General features: G+C 37.9%; 1 protein-coding gene across 4 annotated transcripts in view; it reads left to right on the top strand.

Moving 5' to 3' along the window:
• The window catches only part of LOC112150368 (guanine nucleotide-binding protein G(q) subunit alpha), a 28,813-nt gene extending 7,117 nt beyond the window's left edge, over positions 1 to 21,696 (top strand). For 3 of the 4 annotated variants that reach the window (XM_024278613.2, XM_024278612.2, XM_024278611.2), the window contains 6 exons: positions 8,303 to 8,487; positions 8,893 to 9,047; positions 12,389 to 12,517; positions 16,371 to 16,500; positions 20,187 to 20,340; positions 20,489 to 21,696. In XM_024278613.2, coding sequence (XP_024134381.1) covers positions 8,303 to 8,487; positions 8,893 to 9,047; positions 12,389 to 12,517; positions 16,371 to 16,500; positions 20,187 to 20,340; positions 20,489 to 20,679 — 944 coding nt within the window. In that variant the 3' untranslated portion in view covers positions 20,680 to 21,696. Of the gene's footprint in view, positions 1 to 8,302; positions 8,488 to 8,892; positions 9,048 to 10,752; positions 10,882 to 12,388; positions 12,518 to 16,370; positions 16,501 to 20,186; positions 20,341 to 20,488 lie in introns of all 4 variants that reach the window. The other variant, XM_024278614.2, reaches the window with a different exon arrangement.
• Positions 21,697 to 23,687: the final 1,991 nt, after the last annotated feature.

Genomic DNA, 23,687 nt, shown 5'->3' with positions numbered 1-23,687 from the left:
TTTAAATTTTAGAATGGTAAATTGTCAACACCTGGCAAAATGAAAGATCCATCCATCTTCTTCCACTCATCCGGGCCCAGGTCGTGGGGGCAGAAGTCTAAGCAAAGATGCCCAGACTTCCCTCTCCCTGGTCACTTTCTCCAGCTCCTCTGGGGGGACCCCGAGATGTGCCCTGGCCAACCAAGAGACGTAGTCTCTCCAGCGTGTCCTGGGTCTTCCCCGGGTTCTCCATCCAGTGGGACATGCTCGGAACATCTCTTCAGGGAGGCGACCAGGAGACTTCCGGACCAGATGTCTGAGCCACTTCAACTGGCTCCTGTGGATGTGGAGGAGCAGCGGCTCCTGACTTACTGGCTATGCGAACCAAGCTCCTGCTCCGGTCGTACAGAGACCGGACAGCCCTCAGTAAGGCTCCCCAGACCCCATACTCCCAGAGCACCCTCCACAGGACGCCACAGAACGCCCTCTCCAAATCTCAAAATGCATATGGACTGGATGAGCAAACTCCCACGAACCCTCCAGCACCCTGGAGAGGGTGTAGAGCTGGTCCACGTTTCCACAACCCAGTACTGTTTTTCTTGGATCTGAGGTTGGACTATCGGACGGACTCTCCTCTCCAGTACCCTGGCATAGACCTTCCCGGGGAGGCTGAGGAGTGAGTCTTGGCTGACACGTCTCCTCAGCATTGCACACGGGAACCGTACAACTGGACTGATGTATAAGGCCTAAAGAACAGGCCATCATTTTTTAGCTTTATTGGTATACTTAATGAAATGAACACTGAAAAAGGAAAGATTGTACAGTTTCTTCTCGACCACTTTTGTGGATGTGTTTAATATTTGGACGATATGACTGCATCATAAAGTTAATAGCAGTTGGTAGATCTTTTAAACTCAGCTTAAGTAAGTTTTTAGATGGTCCATGTAATAGTTCAAGAATAATCTTAGCTCTTAAGGTTTATGACAGAAAAAGTTCCTTGAATTAATGGAACAGTGCCAACAAAGTTGATAAAGAAACCTTAAGTTAAGTAAGAATGACAAAATCTAATGTTCAGTCATGATGTTTAAACGTTAAGTTTTGCAGTTAACGATGAAAGGAATGCACAGACGTCAATCATCCTTTCAGACACATACTGAACATTCCCTCTGTGTGACCAATCATGTTTTCTCTCCATATCTGAAACATGTTAACAAATACAGGATATCTTTGCAATTTGCCAACAAATCAGTGAACCATTATCCTCGTTAATCTATGTATTGGATCTTCTTTATTGGCTTTGTGCTTCTCTTTATCTATAGGCAGAGAATCACAGCTTGAAAGTCTGGATTCATAATTGGTATACACTTTAAAAATAGACAAGTATAGTGTTGCCAAAGAGTGAATTCGTCAGTAGTCCCTGAGGGTTAATTAAAAAAACAAATAAAAAAATAAAACTGACACGTACAGTTACGATGTTTTTCAAACCAGGTTCTACAACAACTCCACAAAGCACTTAAACACATTTAAAATATTAAAAAGATTTATTTTTTCATTGTTTTTAGGCATCCTCCGCGACAGCTGATACCTCAATATTTGATTATTTAGCATAGCTGAGTCAGACCTCATTTTGAATAAATGCAAAGTTGCGTTTTTCTATGTATTTTGAAGGTAAAGCAGCTTGGTTTGTAAGTCACACCAGTATTTCTCATGCAGCTCAGATGGTTAAGCAACTGCTGTGACACACCCAGACTTTCGGTATTATACGGCAGAATGTCAGACCTGTAAAAAATTACCCAGTGTGTCTCATGTTGTGCCTTTCTCGTGAATGAAGAAAGGCACATTCCAGCCTAACCCTAACCCATTGTTTATGAAATTAAGAAGTGCTACGAAAGATTCTAAGAAGCTTGTTTCATCTGAATCTAGCAGTCACTGGGAAGTCCTGGTGGAAGAAGTTGCTTTTAATTTAAGCATCCCTTCTTTACTTTTTGCACATCACATCATCTAAAAATGAAATCATTTTGTTTCAGACAAGCATCAATCCGTCACTTTCTTTATAGAACATCCTCTATCAACATGAGTGGAACACAAGCTGCTTGACTTAAGACGTATAAACGTAGAATGGATCTTTGGGTCCTTCCATTGACCAATCAGAATGCGTGAACTAATCTGATCAAATGAAAATTGTTGATAATAGAAAAAATTTCATGAAAGCAGATTGTGCATAAGTTTTCTTTAGTTGATATTTTGAACTTTGCAGCATTAGGCTGAATGGAAAAGGATGACCTGATGAAACCAGCCTCCAGTGGTCATTATAGGAACTGCAATATTTAACCAATTGACTTTGTGTAAATCTGCAGAAATATCTTCTTTCAGTCATCGTGTGTTTGTAGCATAAATCAGCTGCTTGCCAAAACCATTTTTAGTCAAACTGTTGAGATTTTATGTTTCAATAACAAACTCTGGCTCAGTATTTGTAAACTGCATTGGTGGTTATTAAATAATTATACCAGTTTAGGTTTTCTGTCAAATTACACTCTATTTAGAAATAAAAATCCACAAAATCCCACATTAGACACGTTGAAGCATAAGGTACAAACACACTGTACTTCACTACCTCATGTACATTTTAAATCTCTGAATAAAGGAAGCATCATGTACATCGTCATTAGCTTCCATTGTGTTTAAATTCTGCATTGTTTTAGCTAAAGATGGTTTTAAAATACAAAGTCTTCTATTTAACATTTGGAACGGAGCTTTCTGAATACACACTAACCTATCAGCTGGTGTTTTCTGTCACATTTTTTAGTCCAGTAAAAGGGTTGCCTTGGCAACTAGTACTACCCCAAAAGAGAGAAGCTCCAGTCGGTGTGCAGCGGCTCCAGTGAGCAACTGTTTTCAATTAGGCTGGAAAATGCTTGTATCTTCTCACAAACGCAGTTAGTGTCTGCAAAAGAGCATTGCTGTGCACTGTAGGTGTCTAAAAAAAATGTAGTTAAAAATTAGAGCTGTCAACATGTTTGCATTGACTGAAATTGTCCTGAACAATGTCATTTTTTTCAAAAACTGACCTTTTTTTTTAACAAAAAGAACCTTTGGGACAGCTAAATCATTTATGCAGTTTTATTGACTTTTTACAAAAACAAGGATTAAAAAAAGAGTTTTAATTATTTTATCTTGCTTTTGTTTCTTCTTGTTTGGCTGTTTTACGTTCGATTAAGGAAAAGGACAATTGAAGAATAAATCAATTGAGATTTTCATGAGCCGGTAATCATACTCAGAAAAAATTTCCTTTTATTTGATTAAAATAGAATATTTAAAATATATAATATATAAAATTTGTATATATATGAGTTATGTTTTAAAAACCCTCATTTTTAAACTTAAAATTTCATAGAAAAATAAGTCCAGTATAATAGAATGAAAACAAAGAGTTATTTTCTGGAAAATGAAAATAGTGTAAATTTTGCGAGCCGAATGCATTCAGTGCAGCAGACACTGCAGGTAGGAGATTGGGTCAAAGGTCTACAGCCAATCAGACGCAGAACATAATGTGGTGAAGAAAACCGCTTACAGTGAGAGACCGATGTAAATGAATCTGGGAAGTTTAAACCTGTGACTCAACTAGTTGCGAATAATAACAGTTGAATGCAAACGTCACACATTGTCGTCCCTTCAGGGAAAACACAGTTTTGACTGTAGTCAGATGTGAAGGTGACAGTCATTGTAGGGACTGTCTGATGCCAGAGGGCCAGAATTCTGTCCAGCTTTCAGTTCTGCACAAGAACTGACTTGTGTCTCATGCTGAATACACAATCTGTCTCAAAACACTGGAGAGTCTGCAGGTTCTATAGAACATCGACCAACTTTGAGAAAGAGAAAAGACCCACAAAATATTTAACACTTGGAGTACATCATCTCGTCTTTGTAGATCTACCTTCATCTGGTAAAAACCTGCTGCATTTTTCTGGAAACAAAGAGTTTCAGTCAAGCAGTCAGATTTGTTGAACACCAGAGAAAGTTTTGATGAACTTCTGAAGGTAAAATAAAGTTTTCTTGATGTGGGTTTCTTATAACACTAGTTTTAAATGAGAAACCAGCTGTATGACTTCTATGAAAGTTAGATTTATCTTCAGAAGAGCCGTGGGGAAAAAAAAAAAAACATTTTTATTGTATGATATAAAAAGTTTCTTGGCCCTCAAACTAGAATGAGGGATTTCACAAACTTCTATTGTGGCCAAATGTAATTTGTAATAGCGAGGGGGCAATCCGTGGGGTAACTGAACATCTGGTGGTTTAGCTCCGCCTTTAAAACAGAAAATCATATAGATGAAGATTTGATTTTGTTTAAAACGTTTTGATTTAGGGCCATCATAGAAATAAAAAAAAAGGAATAATTTTTCGAGAATAAGGTTGTAAATTTACGAGATTCTTAATTTTAAAAAAAAGTCTTAAAGTTAAAAGAAAAAAAGCTGTGATTTTACAAGAATAAAGTTGTAAAATTTATGAGCGAAAAGTTAATTTAACAGGACAAAAGCTGTGGTTTTTCAAAAGTATAGCTGACAGTGTAATCCCTCCTCATTCACATCACATACTGACTAAATCCATTAATGCAGCCTCTTCTGGTTTATTTCTTTATCCTAAGAATCTATGTTCTCTTTACTGCAGACGGCGGAAACGATTCTCTCGCCGGAAATCCACTCCTAGTTGGTCAAGAATCTTCTTCTGAATAGATCCAGTTTCCTGCTAATTCTTATTAATGTCCTTAAAAATAAAACTATTGACTCATTAAAAGACTTAATATTCTGTTTGTGAAACTAATGCACTCTACTCTCTACTAATGCACGATAACGGTTCTTTTAAGTTGTTTATATATGCGTAGCTAACAGACTTTGGTTTTTATTAATGTAAGACTTTAATCTTGTAACTTCTCAACGTATGACTTTTGAATTTATGACTTTTTTATCGTAAAGTATTTACTCTTTTACTCATAATTCTGAGTTAAATATTGTAAACTTACGGCTTTTTTTCATGAACCTTTTCATCAACTTTTTCCTCATAATTTTACGATTTTATTCTTTTAAATCTGTTTATTATTCATTTTTTGATGACCCTGATATTTTGTCTTAATAAACTGATATTTGTTTATCTGGTAAAACTAACGTTTAAAAGAAGGACAGATGAGTTGATGATTTAGGAGATCATGAATGCATTTATTATAAAGAGGATTTCTTTTCAGGGATTCATCAAGGATCAGACGAGGGAAATTGAACAATTTTTTAATGCCTTTGTTCTTTTTTTAATGCAGCGCCAAGTAAAAACTTGGTTTTGTTATCTTGTCAGGGCCTTTTATTCATATTTTTATCTGATAAAGTGTTGAAGTTTTAAAAACTACATTGAAACAGTGTAATCAATGACTAATCTATCTAGTATCTATAAAACTGCTCAGCACTGAGGTATGGTGTTCATTTTGCACTAGTTGATGTTTGTAATTGTAAATTTTTGTTCTTCTTCCCTAATCTTCTCTTATTGGATCCTAAATCGGCAGAATGATTTATTGATTTGTTTAAAGGGGGCAGACGATATGAGTTTTTCTTCTTTCTGTTTGCAACTCAAGGTTGCATTGAATGTTTTTCCTTTTATTGAATAAAAATGAAAATGAAATAAAGATTAAAAAAGTCTGGTTAAATACCTGTAATGGGGGAAGGTGAAATGTGACAGGTGTACTTCATGCTACTCTCATCACAGGCGGTGCAGACAGTTTGACTCCTGCTTTCTCGTCTGCAGCGTCTTTAGTCTCTGCTGAGTTTGTTCTGGTTGCTGGAGTTTGAATTGCAGTACCACTCCTTGTTTGATGTCTATTGTGTTTGGCTTTGTTTCTGTTATTTATACACCGTTAACAATGAACAAAAGTCATATTTGCTTTTTATGTAAGGTGAACATCATTCATGAGATTATTATTATTTTTTTATTTATTTTTTTTTTCTGGCTGTTTCTTTAGAAAAGAGCCTTTTCATGGCAGCCACCTTGAAAATGTTCAAATATATCCTGGAGGCAGGTAGTTCTGGGAAATATGACAATACCTATCACATGAGTGATAGTCTATTGACTTTTTCTCTTTTGTCGTTTCTATCGTTTTTAATTATTTTTATTGCCGCACTTTTGTGCAAAAATTTATTTTCCTACTAAGAAACTTGAAACTGTTTCTTTCTCATTTGTAACTATTCAGTTACTTGAAAACATAAAGTCAGAGAAAAGTGAATAATAACGTTTTCGGCCATTTTTTTCAGAGAATAACTGAAAATATGCTTTATTTTCGCATATCGTAATATTTATTGTTTTTGTGACATAAAATAATTTATATCGTGATATACAATTTTTCCCATATCGCCCAGCACAAAGTGCTCAAATGGTTTTTATGATCTACTATTTTCTAAAATGTTGCACAAAAAAAACTTTTTATTTTATTTTTTTTTTTTTATCTTAATTTGAAAAATTCCATCTGAGTCTAGAAAATCTGAGGCTTGTCTCTAAGAATCGTCTTCTTTTGATTGAAATGTGGCAAAAGCAAAAACCAGACGAGTCCGGTCGGTGCAGAAGGAAAATGTTTGACATTTTCTCAGGGATGAATTAAAGTTTATCTTGTGGAGTTTTTTATGTGAAGTTTCATAATGTGCCGAGCTTCATAGAACACATAGTTTACAGAGTTTTTCAAGCATCCTTAAGTCCCCTGCAGCACTAAACTTTTCTTCATCATTTGTGATGCTCTTCGACTTCACATGAGGAATTGTGACTAAAACTACATTCACACCTGGCACGTGGCCCCTTTTAAAAAACGCACTAAATGCGTGTTCTTGCACCTGGGTTTAGGCCATTGTGTTCACACTGGACAGAGGAGCTGCTTGTTTCTTTTTCTTCTTCTTCTACTTACTAGCACAAGTCTGCCACCTACAGTTGGGAGAGCTTTGGTGTGATATGTATTGACGGTGTAAATCTGATGAATCTTGCTCCAGGCTTTTTCTTTCTATTCTGATAAATGAAAGACTAATAATTAATAATAATTTGTTTCTCCTCAACGGTGCTGCCACAAACGAATATTTTAATAGTCGACTAATCACTGATTATTTTTTCAGATTAGTCGACTAATCGGCTCATGCACAAACTGGATGTAAAACACACATCTTAACCATCATTAGCTTTAAACTAACTGAGAACTAGATATATAGCATTACATTATGAATGTAAGCTGAATTTGGCCTCTGATGATGCTAGTGCTGATAGCTGAAAATGCTGAAATTGATAGCTAAAAATGCTAAAGTTGATAGCTGAAATCGCTAAGGCTGATAGTTGAAAACGCTGATTGCCAGCTAAAATATTAGTTAAATCAATCAATCAATCAATCAATCAAGATACTTTATTAATCCCCTGGGGGGAAATTCATTGTTTTTCAGTACAACCAAGAACAAGACAAATAGAGAAAAGTAAACAGACAGTTCAAGGTTCACTGCGGAAACGTCCACTGAGCGGTGCCCCTTATTAAATGGTAATTTGGCCTGAAAAACAAAAAAAATAAGCTAAAATTAGCCAATATAGCTAGCATGGAGCTGAAATATTAGCTAAATTCTAAATAAGTCTAAAAAAACAAACAAAAAAAACAAAAAAAGCTACAATAGCCAAAATACCCAACATGTAGCTGAAATATTTCAGCTAAACTCCAAAATAGCCTAGAAAACAGAAAAAAATAACCAAAACAGCTAGCATGAAGCTTAAATATTACTTAAACATTAATAAATCCCCAAATAGTCCATAAAGCTAGCAGAATGGCATTATAACTTTCAACTTTACTAAACTCTGACTCCACATAATATAAAGTAACGACTAATCGACTATTAAATTAGTCATCGACTACTTTAATAATCGATTAGTCATCGACTAATCATGGCAGCCCTACTCTTCAATTATCAAACGGTTGCCTCTTTTGTGAGTTTAAAGGGACGCCATCCATCCATCACTACCAAATCTGAGTCCCTATTGGTCAAAGTTTGACTTTCAATGTTATTTTTTATTTTTATTTTTGTTTGTAGAGTTCAAAATCTGCCTTAAAATGTCTGTAGCTACACATGAACGTCAGTTTTGAGTATTGAAGCCTAGAATGCGTATTTCTGGAAGTATGTATAGACTTCATTGGAAGTGGGTGTTGATCGCGTGTTGGTGAGGGCGGTGTGAACACAGCTTGACAGGCTACATCAGCTTTGATTACTGCATCTCCCTCATTGTCTTTAGTTTAAACGTTTCCTGACCCGCCCACGTGTCACCTTTCCTTCAGGTACCGGAGAAAGCGGCAAGAGCACCTTCATCAAGCAGATGAGGATAATCCATGGCTCCGGCTACACAGAAGAGGACAAGAAGGGCTTCACCAAACTGGTCTACCAGAACATCTTCACCTCCATGCAGGCCATGATCCGCGCCACGGAGAACCTCAACATCCCCTACAAGTATGAAGAGAACAAGGTGTGTGCCAGAGACGGTTGTATTGAGGATTTATTCAACTCTTTTATGGTTCATGTTGCAATTCAAAGAAATTTTAGTTTTTCGTGTCATTTATTTATTTTTAATTCCAAAAGCTTAAAAAATTGTTAAAAATAAAGTTTCCATTTTATTAATTTGTTCTATGAAATTCATGTAGTTAAAATCAAGACTTATGCATCTTTATTTGTTTTTTTATATTTTGAACTTTCAAAATTTCACAAATATATGAACACTTGTGCATAAAGGGCATTGAGTTTGGACTTTTTGTGACTGTGGGTTATGAGACTGACTGTTATGAGAACACATTTTCCTCCTTGTTTTTTATTGTAAAAGAAACCTATTGGACAACAGAAAGCTGAAATGTTGCTTTCTTTCCTCTTCTCTCAGAAAAATGCCCTGCTGGTGCGGGAGGTGGACGTGGAACAGATCTCCAGATTCGAGCAGCCGTACATTCAGGCAATAAGGATGCTGTGGTCGGACCCCGGCATCATGGAGGCGTACGACCGCAGGAGAGAGTACCAGCTGTCAGACTCAACCAAATAGTACGTCTCACATCTGTCCACTTTCTCCTGTTAGAATGTAGGTTTTGACTTTTTTACTGTTCTGGGGACTAAAAGTCTTCAAAGAAGAAAAGGACACATGATAACTCAGTTTCTTATTGTGTGTGAAGAAATATGTATAGAGTTTTAGTGGTACCACTTGTTTATCGTTGGAGTTATGTTCTAAAATATTAGCGATGGGGATCGCCATTCATTTCAATTTTTAAAAAAGTTTTTTCAGTTCACTCAATATAATTTAATATACATTAATTGTCTATATTTATGTTTTGGAGATTTTCATATTAATCTGATACAGTTTACAAACTATAAAACAATAATAATGAGATTGTTAATATCATACAGTGTTACATGGATTCTCAAACGGAGAAGCTCCAACGATTGTTCTGCCTCTCCTGGAAGGCGTTTCAGTTTGGCCACCAGGTGGCGATCACACTATAGCATTACACCTTATTCCAGAAGAAGAAGAAAGAAAAAATTAGGGAAAAAAGATGTTTTAGACCACAAATGGTTACTTTAAGAAGTGTTTGGGAAATTCATATTAAGATGTTCATTTAGTCGACCGAGTGTTAGCCGTCCAATGGGAAATCCCATTATACGTTAGCATCAAGCTATCATTATGTGTTAGATCAATCTCTACTTCTATAGATCGGTTATTGATCCATTAAGTTTAGATCAATTTGGATCGATTCATTGATTTTATCAGGTGATTCCTATAAAATATAGCCTGCGACAGATGAAATCCGCAAAATGTTTTGGCTCATCCCGTCAGGGATCGCCACAGCGACTCAGCTTTCATTGATTCGCACATGTTGTTTGGCAGAGTTTTACACCGGATGCCCTTCCTGACACAACCCTGCATTTTATTTTCCGGGCTGGGGACCAGCACAGGGACACCCAGACTTAGACCCCCTGGTGGCTGTATATGTAGCAGGAAAGGTCTTACTGAAGCAAACCCAGGTTTCCTGCAGGCCAGATCTACATCCAAATCCCCCCAAAAGTCACCTTTTTTATTCCTTTTCAATAATTATAGACATTTCAAGGCTGTAAAACTCCTCACTTTACAGTTTATACTCTTTTCTCAGAAAGGCGTGAAGATTTTTACATTTTTCTGGATTTTTTGCAATTGAAAAATTATATAGATTTGACAAACTGAATGAGTTCTATACGCCAGACTCAGCACTGAGGAGGTTGATTGACAATATTTTACAGCCAATGAGAAGGCAGGAGACAATGCATTGTTAAAACAAAACAAAAACATGCAGAATTACTCTTAAAGAATCAGTAAAACCTCAAGTTGAACTGAAATCACGACTGGCGCACCGAGCGATGCTGCGCCTCCTTTTTTATGACTGAAATTGGGTTTTAATTCTGTATTTGACGACTGATCATTTTCTATAGAAATTCTAAAAAGCAAAATACGCCGAGGAAGTCGGCAAGAGTGATAGGCTGTAACAGAGAACATTGTTCAAAAATATTTACCGTCCAATGATGAGAGATAAATGAACTCCTCATAAAGAAGTAATAAAATTCGGTAAAAAAATGTCTTCAAAATCTTTAGTTGGAATGTCCTTAAATCAGTAGATTCCAGTTTTGTGTTTATCATTCTTGTTTTGCATGTGTGATGATGAGAGCCGGTTGGTTTGTCTACATGCTGGTCTCTGTCTTATGTTTCCCGCCCTCCTTGCAGTTACTTAAGCTGCTTTGATCGAATAGCGTGCCACGGGTACGTGCCCACGCTGCAGGACGTGCTGCGGGTTCGAGTGCCTACCACGGGCATCATTGAGTACCCGTTTGACCTGGAGAATATTGTCTTCAGGTACTGGTGCCCCGTGCTGCTGATGCTGATGTCACTGGTTGTCCGGCTGCGCAGCAGTTGGTCGGCCAGTGAGAAGCCGTCGATGCCGCTGTCCTCATCCGCCTTACGCCGCGCAGCAGCCTGAGCACTCCAACAGGTCCTGATGGCTGCTCTCAAAGAATGATCCAAACTGGAGTGTCGCAGACGAAACGCTGCCACAGATGCAATCTAAACACCAGATGTTTGTGTAAGCGGGCAGCTGGGAAGCACGTAAACAGCTTAAATGATTGGAAATTATAAATATTGGATTCTCAAAATTAAAGCAGTTGAGTTTCCTGATTGGCTCTTAAGCAGCGTCCACAGAACTGTTTTCATTCACTGCTAAAATGAATCTAGAAATATGTTAAAATGTCTTAAAATTTGAAAAATATTCTTTAAATAAGCAAAAAAAAATTCAGTGGGGTAAAAAAATAAGGAATTCTTATTTTAATGAAATAATTTTAGTCACTAAGACATTTTCTTAAACTGAATATTTTTCAATAAAAAAAACTTTCTTTATAAGATTATTTTTCTTGCAAGACAAAAAATAAGACATTTTTGTTGAAATTTTAATAGTTAGATTGTACAGTGAGAAATCGTTTAAACCACCAAAATTACATAAAATCAACTTTTTCAGCTTCTAAGAGTATTATATTGATAATTCCTCACAAAAAACACCAAAATGATATTTTCTCCATTCGTGAATCTCTGAGAAATCCTCACATTGTGACATCACGAAGTGGGGAACAGCCCCTTCCAGGAAGAGTCTCCACACACGCACTCACTTTCTTCGCAGAGCTAGTAGTAACTGACAAAACGCTTTTATTTTATATGAATAATATGCACATCCATCTTTGCAAAAGTTCAGATCTTGTTTGTTTTTGTGGGTAAAACGCAGACACGCCATTGTTCTTTAGTTTGCTAAAGGTAATTTATCATATATATGGATACAGTTAACTTTAAAAGGCTTAAGAAAAGCTTCATATCGGCACTTATTTTAAGGAAATCATGTGAGGAATGTGCATTTTTCTTCTTTTAAACCCCCAGAGCTTCTTTGAAAAAGAGGTTTTTAATTTCAATAAAGGCTAAATAAATGTAAATACAATAAAATGATGGATCGTTGGTGCTTTGATTTGTATTTCAAAGCTTACAGAAAGAAAGCCAACAAAGTCTAAAACCGCAATTCTTTTGGCTTAAGCAAAGGAGGTTATTTCAGTGGACTTGAAGCAGTAAAAACATTCAAATGAATCAGAGGAAAACTGCTTTCCACGCTGCCCTCCACACACAAACTCATCTGACATTTTACCAGGTCTGAACAAACGGTTCATCTTTGGGAGCCACCATCAAGGCTGAAGCTAGAAGGTTTCAGGGTTTGTGGTTGAACATGAACCCCTCTAAACTCGGGGAAGGCTTGAGCTTTTTCTGCTGCTATGCTTCACTTTCTGTTTCCTACCTCTCTTTTGTTTGTGTTTTTTTCTCCTATCTCTAGCTATCTAAGCGCTCTGGATCGTATCGCTGACCCATCCTATCTACCGACCCAACAAGACGTGCTTAGGGTTCGAATCCCAACCACTGGGATCATAGAATACCCTTTCGACTTGCAAAGCATCATTTTCAGGTAGAAGACGACCTACTTCTGTTATCTCTGAAATCCTTTGTGTATCCTTCGTATGTCTGATGTCCTCCTGATTTCACATTGATGTTTAGAGTTGGTGAATTCAATCTCTTAATAGTTTAATTTTGGACCCAAATAGTCCAAACACCTGCAGTGTGTGTGCACACAACAGCAAAGCTGTTGGAGCATCTGCTGGCTGCACTGCAGAAACTGGTAGCCTAAAAATATGAAAAGAAAATCCCTAGAAATTTGTGAAATTATTTGTCCTTTTCTGTAATTTTTTACTAAACTAGAAATCTTATCTCAAAATCTAGAAACAAAGTTCGACACAAACATTTTAAGGAAAAATAATCTAATAAAGCCAAACTGTGTGGCTGCATTCACACCGGACGAAATCCACCAAAGTTTTTCTGGATGTCATTCGCTGCCACATCATGGAAAACATGGATGATGTTGAGCGAGTATCTTGGGTTCATATGTTTTGGAGAGCTCTACGGAGGCGCCGGAAAGCAAGTCACCGTGTCTGGATTCACCAGATCATTCCGAGTCTCTCCCAGTAGAGTGGACTTCACTCCTGCATGTTTTCCAACATACATGCTCTGGCCTGTTCTAATTGGCTGGACACACCTGAACCAGGTAATCAGTCATGAGTAGAGCTTGGATATCTGGAAATCATGCAGGCACAGTGGACCTCGAGGCCTGGAGTTGCTTATATCTGTTTTATTTGGAAAAAAAAAAGTTAAACTTGACAGTAAACTTACAAGTCTGTCATAATTATCCACTTTCTTTTTACACTTTTTGGGACAAAATGAGACTATAACGAACAAATCAACGATGTCTGAGATAGGGCTGTGCCAAAATATAGATTTTGCAATATATCTGAATATTTAGTTCTCGATTGGTTCTCACCATCTTTTATTTTCATTTGAAGAGGCTGTAAAACATATTTATCATCCTTTAGTGAGACGTTCCTTTGGAGGTAGATAGGGGGCGCTCCTTGCACCAATATGTCTGACAGCTGCTTGAATTATTTAATTAATGGCACTGCTGTTCACTTTTGTTACTGGATTGTACAAATACTTCCAATTCAGTTGGTGTCAATGCTTGTCAAAGACGATATTGGTGATTTCAGCAATGTTGCACTAAAGTGTCTATAATTTGTTGCACAAAATAAGACACGAGTTGTTTATTATGATTGTGTTCAAGCTAAAAAAAAACGAGGGTCTATTTTCCTAAAAAATGCGTGTTCTTTATAATGTGAGTTATTAGAGACGATTTTTACCAAATATCGCAGTATCGCGATATCATCAATATCATGTATCACATCATATCATAAAGTACCCAGTGATTCTCAGCCCTAGTCTGAGACCAGGGACACACATTCTGGCAGGGGGAACGTACTTTGGCACAACACCGGGATAGTCTCCAGCAACTGATAGAATTTCTTCAAATTTGTTTTTTTAAAGTCCCATAAATGATTTTTTCTTTGTTCTGAGCAAATGGATTGCGTTTTTTTGTTGTTGTTATGAACCTAATTGTAGTTCATTTGTGTAATAAGTGGAACTTTTTCATTTTAAACCAAAATGTGTACAAATGAGATTCAAGTTGGTCCGTCTTACTAAATCCTCATAGTATATAAAACTAGCAATTATTCTTAAAACATAAATCTACATTTTTGTTTCCAAAATAATGACAATGAAAGTCTTTAAAATTGAGCCAGAATTTTGAGTTTTTAAATTTATAAATCAAGTTTTTCTGTTGTCAAGAAAAATAAAAAAATAATAGTTTCTTAATTTTTTTTTTTAGATCTTGAAACATTAAATTCTTCACTGTTCTGGAAAAGTTCATAACAAAGAGAAGTGGAAACAGCTTCAAACCTGATCAAATGTCTTAAATATCTTAAAACAAAGTTTTCAAATCTTTGCTCAGAAGGATCCATAGTTTGGAGCTGCTGACGTTGAACCGTCTGAATTTGCTGTCGATCTTCTTCACTCCGTCCCAACAAAGCAGGTCGTTTTTCTTCTACCATTCAACTGAAAAGTCAACCTGTTGAGATCTTTCAATATGAAACATTTCTGCAAAAGCTGTTGAGCTTTTGCATGATAACGAGTGAAAATCCCTTCAGTCCTTAGAGCAGTTTACCTCGTTGTTCCTGGTAAAAGAAGCGAGGACATGGAGACGGAGGGCACATCGATTCTTTCAGCCTCCTCCTACGCCTCACCAACCCAGAAATAACTGCTGGCAGTGAGTCTGCGCTGAAGAGGTTCCCGACAGCTCCGCCGCGGCGCCGCTGACGGGCTTTTCTCTGCTCAGCTGTGCTGCGGAACCATTGAATACTCCTGACATCTGTTTGGAGCTGGGAGGCTGAAGAACAAAGATGGTTCTGTGTTATCGCTTAAACACGCTGAGTTTACTTTGTTCATCATCACGTTCTGATAGCTTTTCGGTTTCACAAAACTCTCCATCAGACCTCCGTCCTTTAATGTGGTTCTATTTTAATTAAAAATAACAAAGGTTTATTAAATGTTAACTGAACCAAATGGACCGTCATCTTCTTTTATAGTAGAAAAACCCTTGTACTTTATGTCAAGCATGTCCAAAGTCTGGCACATGGATCAAATGCAGCCTGCCTTCTTCTGGAGAGAAATAAGTGTCACCTTGATTTATGCATGCATTATTCCTGATTTTTTTTCTAAAAAAAAAAAAAGAATACAATTTAAACATGCACAAATTAAAATGACAACAGCTTGAAATTAATTATACACACAAATCTTTAAAAAAAATACGGAACAAAACATCAGTTACACACAAATCTATCATGAGAATCTTTTCGTTGGTGAGTGATGGATTTAAATACCGTATTTTCCGGACTATAAGTCGCGTTTTTTTTTTTCATATATATATAGATTGGCCAGGGGTACGACTTTTACTCTGGAGCGACTTATTTGTGATTTTTTTTTTTTTTTCGACATAAATAGGCTCATATATTGGTTATTTTCTCCAATAACTGGTTGCCTTTTTAGTGGTATTTTACACTAACAACCACTAGACGGCGCTGTGTATCAGTGTATCAGTACTTTCTGCTGACAGAAACACAGAAGAAGAAGTTCAGTTAAAAAAAAGCTGAAAAAGCTGCAGGTTTATGATGCAGCTTGAGCTAGCGTGGGCGGGGCCAAAGGCAAAAACTTTGGACACCTCTTTATAGTTTTTCTTGTAAAATTCTTAAAAAACAAGCTTGAACATCAGAAATGTTAAACTAAAGGAAATATTTCTACTGTTTTAGGAGGAAAACTCAAAACAAGCTGCATTATTTCTGGAGAAGTTTCTCCATCTTTTTGTGTTTTTTTATTTTATTCTGAAATTCCTCTTCATTCTGTTGTCGTCCCTTCATGAACTTTCCTAAATGAGGCTTCATTTACTTACAGAACTATTGAATCATTTTTGCATGAGCCTTTTCTATAGTGGAGCCTGTTCTCTGCTTTTTCAGCTTAAAGCCTGCATTTGATTTGTTCTGTTCCTTCTGTTCAAATTAAAATATTTTCATGTTTTCTGCTGTTTTTTTTTTTTTTATAAACTTGGCACAAATTCTAAAATGTAGTTTTTGTCCTTGTACTAAAATATTGTTTTAGATTTTCAAATCTTCTCTGCTGACAGCAACACTTTTTCTTCATTTTTGTTGGATTCGATTTTGAAAATTAGAGGAAATAAAGTCAAAGTGACGACTTTTTGTACTCAAAACGCCACAAACACTCTTATTTTTGTGCCGAGTTTATAAACGTCTGACAAACAACCACAGTGGTTTATCAGCTAATGACAAAGTCTTCTTGCTGCTCCGTCTCGTGATGTTTCCTCACAGGATGGTTGATGTTGGGGGTCAGAGGTCAGAAAGGAGGAAGTGGATCCACTGCTTTGAGAACGTCACCTCCATCATGTTTCTAGTGGCGCTCAGCGAGTACGACCAGGTGCTGGTGGAGTCGGACAATGAGGTGAGACGCCACACCGACGGTTGTTTGTTCCATTTTTAAACATGGAAAATGAATGAGGGAAAAAAAAGAAAATTCTTAAAAGATTATTAATTTTTTATTAGGACGATGTATATTATTCTATGTTTTAGAAGATAAAAATGCCAGAATTAGCTCAAAAACTGAACTACATCTGTTGTTCTAAAAGTTCAAAAAACATTTATAATCATATAATCAATAAATATGATATATAATCACATTTAATAGATAAAATATAACAATAGAGCTCCTGCATGGCCTCTTCTCCGTCTGCCGCCGAGTCTTTTCTCTAACCGCTCGTGTGGTTTTGATAAAGTGGGCGTGGCTGACGGTTTGACTTATCGTCTGTCAAATGTTTGCATTCTATATTTGCTTTATGTGTTTGGATCAGGACAATGAACATTAATCAACATGTCAGAACATGTCGGCATGAGCCTTAATGTAAATGAGCCCGTTAGCGAGCGAGCTAACGTTCATCTGAGTCGGTTAAAACATGAAAGACTCGTAGAAGTGTAGCAATCACATCAGGATGAGGGACAAATCCGGAAAAATAAATATAAATACAAAAAAATGATAGTTTAGGTAAAAAAAGACAAAAAATGAAGTAATAAAAGCTAATCAGGGATTGTATAAATGTGCTTCTTTTCACTCCATTTCAAGTGATCTATTGAACTTCTGACATTTTTAATAGTTAATAATTCCATTGTTTTGATAGCTTGAAATAAACTATTTACAAATTTAAGATGATCTACCTGTGTGCAGGATTGGGTTATTTTTCTACCAGTTTTTAATGAGTTTTTTCCTAAAGATTTTTTTTTCTTTAACCTTTATTTAACCAATATTTTGACTGAGGTCATTTAAATTTGCTATATATAGTAATTAAATTAAAAAATAAATTAAATCAAATTCACCAGGGAAGTCCTATTGAGATTAAAAATCTCTTTTTCAAAAGAGGGACGGAGTCGTTGATACACATAAAACACGTTTTAGTTCCTGAACTGGATCTGCAGTGAAATACTGAGAGTCTCAGATCAACACGACCATCCGACTGACTTCAGTCCTCCTCTGGTCAGCGCTCGTCTGCTCGCTCCAGTATTACTTTTTTATTAGATATAAAATTAATTAAAGGTGACAAGTCCATCCAAAACTCTAACAATGATCCAAAAAAACCTGAAAGCTCTAAAAATGTCACATCTAAAGTGTTTCTACATTTATTGTGGGGCTTTAAAAATTAATTGGAGGAAATCTGCAAAGTAGAATTAATGCAGATTGTAGTTTCTACGTCACAAATACACTAGTTTTCAAACTCCATCTGCTCCTGATTCACCACGACTTAAATAAAGAAATACCCAGAAATGCAGTTTTAATTGTAATTTCTTAATATACTGCATGTCCTCCACCAGAAATGTCCTGAAAAAGCCAAAAAAAGATGTTAAAAACACAATTTTTGTTGGAGTGGATCTTAAGACGATCAATTATGGCAGCCAGAAAAATTAAAGTTGAAATGGAAGATTTTAACCAAAATCCCACAACCTGAATGTCTTAAAAAGACATTTTTCATGTTGATCTGGACCGTTTCCAAAATCTCCTCTGAGGGGGCGGGGCTCTTATAGCTTCGCCCCCCTGTGTGATTATGATAGCTCTGTGTCTTGCTAGAATAAATCTTCACCGCTGCTACACAACAATGTCCATCAGTATGAGTAATGTCCAGCCGTATGGTTCTGATCCGGATGTGGGCTCGGACGGATGAACCAGTACCACAAATACACACCAAGTACCCAGTAAACACAACACAAGTTCATGTAAATACCACTGAAATACCCTGTAAATTGTGTTACCAAAAATTCAAACTTTTTGTTTTTAAAAGTAAAAAAAAAATAAAATGTTAACAAGCAAGTTTATAAAATAACTATGAGGCCTTTCCCAAAGTACATGAATGAAACAAGAGATCCTGTTGGTGTACATTAGGGCACTAAATGTTCCGGGTTATTCCGTTCCAGCTGAAGTTCCGTGTTAATAGATTTTAGGGAAGTGGGTCCAAAGGAGGAACTGCTGGTCTGTTTACCTCTCCTTTAGTGATAGAGGCGGAGCGCCGCTGACTGAGGAGGATCTTCCTTCACTGGGATGTGGCGGTTCAATTCCTCGACTCACTGAAGCTTCTTCCGTTTGGGTCGATGGAGTTTGAGCGATCAGCGCTGAAGCTGTTGAAGCTGTTGAAGCTCCATCATCCAGACTTGACTTGTAGCTTCATCAAACTGCGACACGGCGGGTTTTGTTTTCAAGGCTCCGTGACAGAAGTCACGTTATTCCTGAGGAGAACGAGGAAGTGGAATCAGATTAATAAAAATGGGTTTTTCAAACAGTGAGGGTACTTTCACATTCAGAAAAACTTCACTCCTTCTTTTGGTTTGATTTGCTTTCACACTGCACTTTTGAGAGCAAACCAACTCACCTGGAAATGAGCTCTGATCAGGTAGATACTGATGATCAGTTTGCTGCTCCTTTTATCCCCACAAAATTCCAGACTCTTTTTCTGGAATGTCTGATGCTTTTGGCACTTCCCTTGTTTGAATCGCACCAGAGTTCACTTGCAGGTGAACCGAACCCTCGTTTTTAAAGGGAAGCACAACAAGACAGTTGGAGGTCGACTCCATTCTCAGCTCAGATTGGAAAAATGTCCCCCAAAAAAGGGGCGGGGCTAGAGGAGTCACTGTGACTCATATTGGATAGAACTGTCACGATTAGTGACTGTTAAAATAGTCGACGACTAATTCAATAGTCGACTAGTCGTTGCTTTATATTATATGGAGTCAGAGTGTAGTAAAGTTGAGTGTTCAGCACCAAAAAATGTGCTTTTTTTGTGTGAATGCTTACTGAGCAATCATTTTCATTGATTTCATTAATCTTGGTATCAAAACATTCAGGACATTACTGCTTGTATTTTTAGTATTCATGAACTTCATCATTTTTGAAATATTCAGCAAAATATGCCTCAGAGGAAATTAAAACGAGTCTACAAATTTCAACATTTTAAGTACATTAGCAACAAGCCTTTAAAAATATTTATGGGTTTTCATATTTTATTTTAAAAAATAACAGATATTTTAGCAACATGCTAAAGTTTTTGGCTAATTTGTTTTCTACGGAGGTTTTTTAGGCTAATTTGGGGTTTAGCTCATATTTAAACAACATTAAATATTAGTTCAAAATTGGAATGTATTAGGGATTTTTAAACAATCTTACTACAAATTTGTCAGAAATTTAGATCAACTTCAGCGCTCTTTCATTGTTAAGAAAATTTCCAGTCTTTTAGCAAATTTAACATTTTGCAAATTTCTTTTGCATTTCAGCAATTAATGTGAATACTTTCAGTAAAAAGTATTCACACTAACATTATCGCAGGCAATGCAGCTTTTCTAGTTATCTGTGAGTCGGTGAGATCAAAACTTTATCTTTAGTCAAAAATCGTTCCTCTGTTTTAGATGCCGACATGATTAGATTTAATGTTTTAACACCAGAAACTGATGGACAGAGGCTTCTTGATTCATTAAAAGTTTAATAAACTTAAACTTTAGTGTTTCATTGCCTTTTAAAGAGAACAAACGTGCTGTATAAACATGACTTAGCCGTCTTTCTCTCCCTCATTGAGTGTTTTGTTCCTCTTGTTTTAGAATCGTATGGAGGAGAGCAAAGCTCTGTTCAGGACCATTATTACATATCCGTGGTTCCAAAACTCCTCCGTAATTCTGTTCCTGAACAAGAAGGATCTGCTGGAGGAGAAGATCATGTATTCTCACCTGGTCGACTATTTCCCAGAGTTTGAAGGTAAATAGGCTCAAAAAAGCAGAAAGTGGTTCTGGTGTCACTTCGGTTTCATCCCGCTGATCAAACAGTGACATCTTGTGGTGGTTTGCAGTATTGCAGCCCAAACTGCAATAAACAGTGAAAATGTTGTCCCTTCTGTGTTGTCCAGGTCCGCAGCTGGACGCCCAGGCCGGCCGGGAGTTCATCCTGAAGATGTTCGTGGACTTGAACCCCGACGTGGACAAGATCATCTACTCGCACTTCACCTGCGCCACAGACACGGAGAACATCCGCTTCGTGTTCGCCGCCGTCAAAGACACCATCCTGCAGCTCAACCTCAAAGAGTACAACCTGGTGTGACGGAGCGACCACACAAACACGCACACGCCGTGCTTTGAGTTTACTTCCAGAGACGCACATCTGCATGAGGCGGGCTCCGCTCCGACTAACCCCTTTCTGTCCACCGTTTACTCCACTTTTAGAAGACTCATCCGTTCGGAGGTTTTACTAATTGCTCCTTTTGCACACGTGAACTCTGAAATCTGATTGGCTGCAGCTCTCCCTGCTTCATTTTGGCTACACACTCCGACTAGAATCGACACTACATGATGTTTTGGACTCGGGACGGTTTGGTGCCTCGAGGGCTTTCCCTGAGAAGACGAAGCTTTGACGGACAGAAGGCTCCCGGAGTTTGCGCTCTCCTGGATTCTGCTCGGCGAAGGGTAACGCATTCGCTTTGCTTTTCAACCCCGCCCTCAAGAAAAGGAATGTAAATAAGTGTGGATGTGCTTTACCGGGACGTTTCTCTTCGTTTTCAGCAGAAGTAACTGGAGTGTTTGACAGGATTTCTGCGTTTTTTGAGGGTTTTTTTCTGAATTTGCCCCCTAATTTCCCGTCACGTCAGCATGCAGAGCAACGAGTGTTTACATCCGAGCTTCACAAGCCAAATTTCCTGTACATACATTTTGGTGATTATGTTGACGTGGCTCAGACGATAAAAAGCGCTGCCGTCATCCAAATCCGAGGCAAAGCGTCGACTCGTGCGGTCGTGTGGCATTCCAGTCCGTCAGCAGCCGTCTGAGTGTTAAAGTACTGTGATTACTTCTTTGGTTTCCCAAATCGGGTCATTCGATGATGGCGACGATTTTGTACGTCGAGTTTATCAGTCGGATGGACGCGATTTAGGTTTTTTTTTTTTGGCTTTTGCAACGTCTGAGATAAAGGATTTTGTACTGCTGTAAAATATCAACACTATTTTATGGAAAGTGTTCTTTCTGACGACACGTCCTATATTTAGTTTCAGACCTGACGGAAGAAAAGCGTCGGTCAGGTTTGTGCTTTATGCAAAAAGTAAACAAAAAACACTTGGTGGTTGAATAGTTCCTGTTTCTTTTGACCGTGGAAGGTGTGACCAATCCAACGTTGTGCATCTTTAAATATTACTATGAGAGTTTTTGTCTTCACAATGTAATTCAGGTAAGTTTTCATTACAAGGGCTACTCTTAGCAGTCGCGGAGAAACGTTTGGAGGTGGAGCGCCGTGACCCGGCCGGTTGAGCGCTGCCCATCGACGGAACATTCCCGGGAGACGAGGTCTCTGGATTTTTAGTTTTGCCTTCGGAGTGAAGAGACGCTGCTTTCCCCGTGAACGGTGTGCTCGGTCCTGTTGTACATATTTGCCTCTTCATCAGCAGTGTTTTCGTGTCGGAACTGCTGCCGCACGCAAAGTCGGGGGACGTTCGGCGAACACCGAGTCAGGAAACACCCGGATGGGGATTTCTCTGCACATCCTGCGGTACTTTCTCCTTTTTGTATTTGGAAACTTTTTTGCTAAATGGTTTACATTTCGAACTGTCAGAGGAAAAGTGATCGTTCTATTGAGCTTCTTCTGTATTTGCAGATTGGTTGAGAAAGCCATGACCCCTGAGATGTTTCATGACCTTTTGTTTTTTTGTAAAGTGCCACTCTTTCATTTCCTTTAACACTAAATATGCCGCAGATCTCAGGCTTAAGCGTGCAGTCCCCTCGGCGGATCTTCTCTGGGTAAAGTAGTTTACATTTGATGCTTTAGCCCACAGGTTTGAGGCTTTGATACGTCACCAATGGGCACACATGTAGGAGAAATGAAGAAAAAAAAGGGGGGGCAATGATATAAAGACTGGACACCAAGTGAGAATAAAAAGAACATAAAATTAAATAATTAGTGTCCTGGTTCAAAAAAAATGTAAACAAAATTGGAACCTTAGCCAAACTTAAACCTGACCCAGCCATGTCAACCCAAGTCAGCAGGCCCCTTCCAAGAAGGGTTTCCTAACCAAATCTACTTAAAGAAAACAAATAAACAAAGCTCACAAATCAAGACTACCAAAATAAAAAAAGAAAACCAAGCAGTCTAAGACTGCTGACCCAGCCATGTCGACCGTTGGAGTCAGCAGCTCCCTTCCAAGTCTACCTAAAGAAAACAAATAAACAAAGCTGCAAAATAAGACTACCAAGGTCCAACCTCAAACTAAAATAACAAAACCCAGCAGTGTAAGACTGCTGACCCAGCCGTGTTGACCGTCAAAGTCAACAGCTACCTTCTGAGGACTGCCTAACCAAATCTACCTAAAGAAAACAAGTAAAGCTCGCAAATCAAGACTACCAACCCCAAACTAAACAACAAAACCCAGCAGTGTAAGACTGCTGAGGACAAAGAGGGAAAACCAGCACCACACCAACTAAAACCCAACCAGCTCTGCTCCCTGCCTGCCTCGGTGTGGCTTCTTCTGTCTTAAATATCCAGCAGGAGCCAATTAAACCACGTTGGCCACACCTGCCAGGTGAGCAGAAAGACTGGATGGAAAAAGGTCCAGCAGGATCTAACAATCCTCATGGTCTCAAACATTCACCAGAAACAAAGTTTTGAAATCGGCAAACTTTATTTGTAAAATCGCTGCAATTCAGAAAAAAACGCAAACCTGAAAAAACTCAATTTTCTTTAAATCGCTTATGATTCTTCAGTGAAAACTGAAAGAAATACATTGGATGATGATTTAATCTGAATTTTGGCACCAATCACGACATGCCGTGAGGGAACGGGTCCCTTAAAGTCTCCATTTCTATGTTAAATATGCTGCATGTTTGGAGAGGCAATGTAAAGAGGCAGCAGCTTGTTCTGTGAGGTTCGCTTTGGTTTCTGCTGCTGCTTAAGCTTGAGATCGATCCTGCTGTTCGGGACGGACCTCCTCCTGTCATTATTTAGGGACCCACGCCCCCACGGGTGGGACCGGTACCTGATTTCATCTGTGCAGTGAAGTATAAATCTATTTTTTCGAGGTATACCAAATGTAAATTCTGTACAATGAGTGTGCCAACCCCCCCCCCCCC

This window comes from Oryzias melastigma, linkage group LG4 (genome assembly GCF_002922805.2).
Source record: "Oryzias melastigma strain HK-1 linkage group LG4, ASM292280v2, whole genome shotgun sequence".
NCBI lineage: Eukaryota > Metazoa > Chordata > Actinopteri > Beloniformes > Adrianichthyidae > Oryzias > Oryzias melastigma.
Note: the sequence above shows the minus strand (reverse complement) of the source record. Positions and strands in the feature narration are given on the sequence as shown.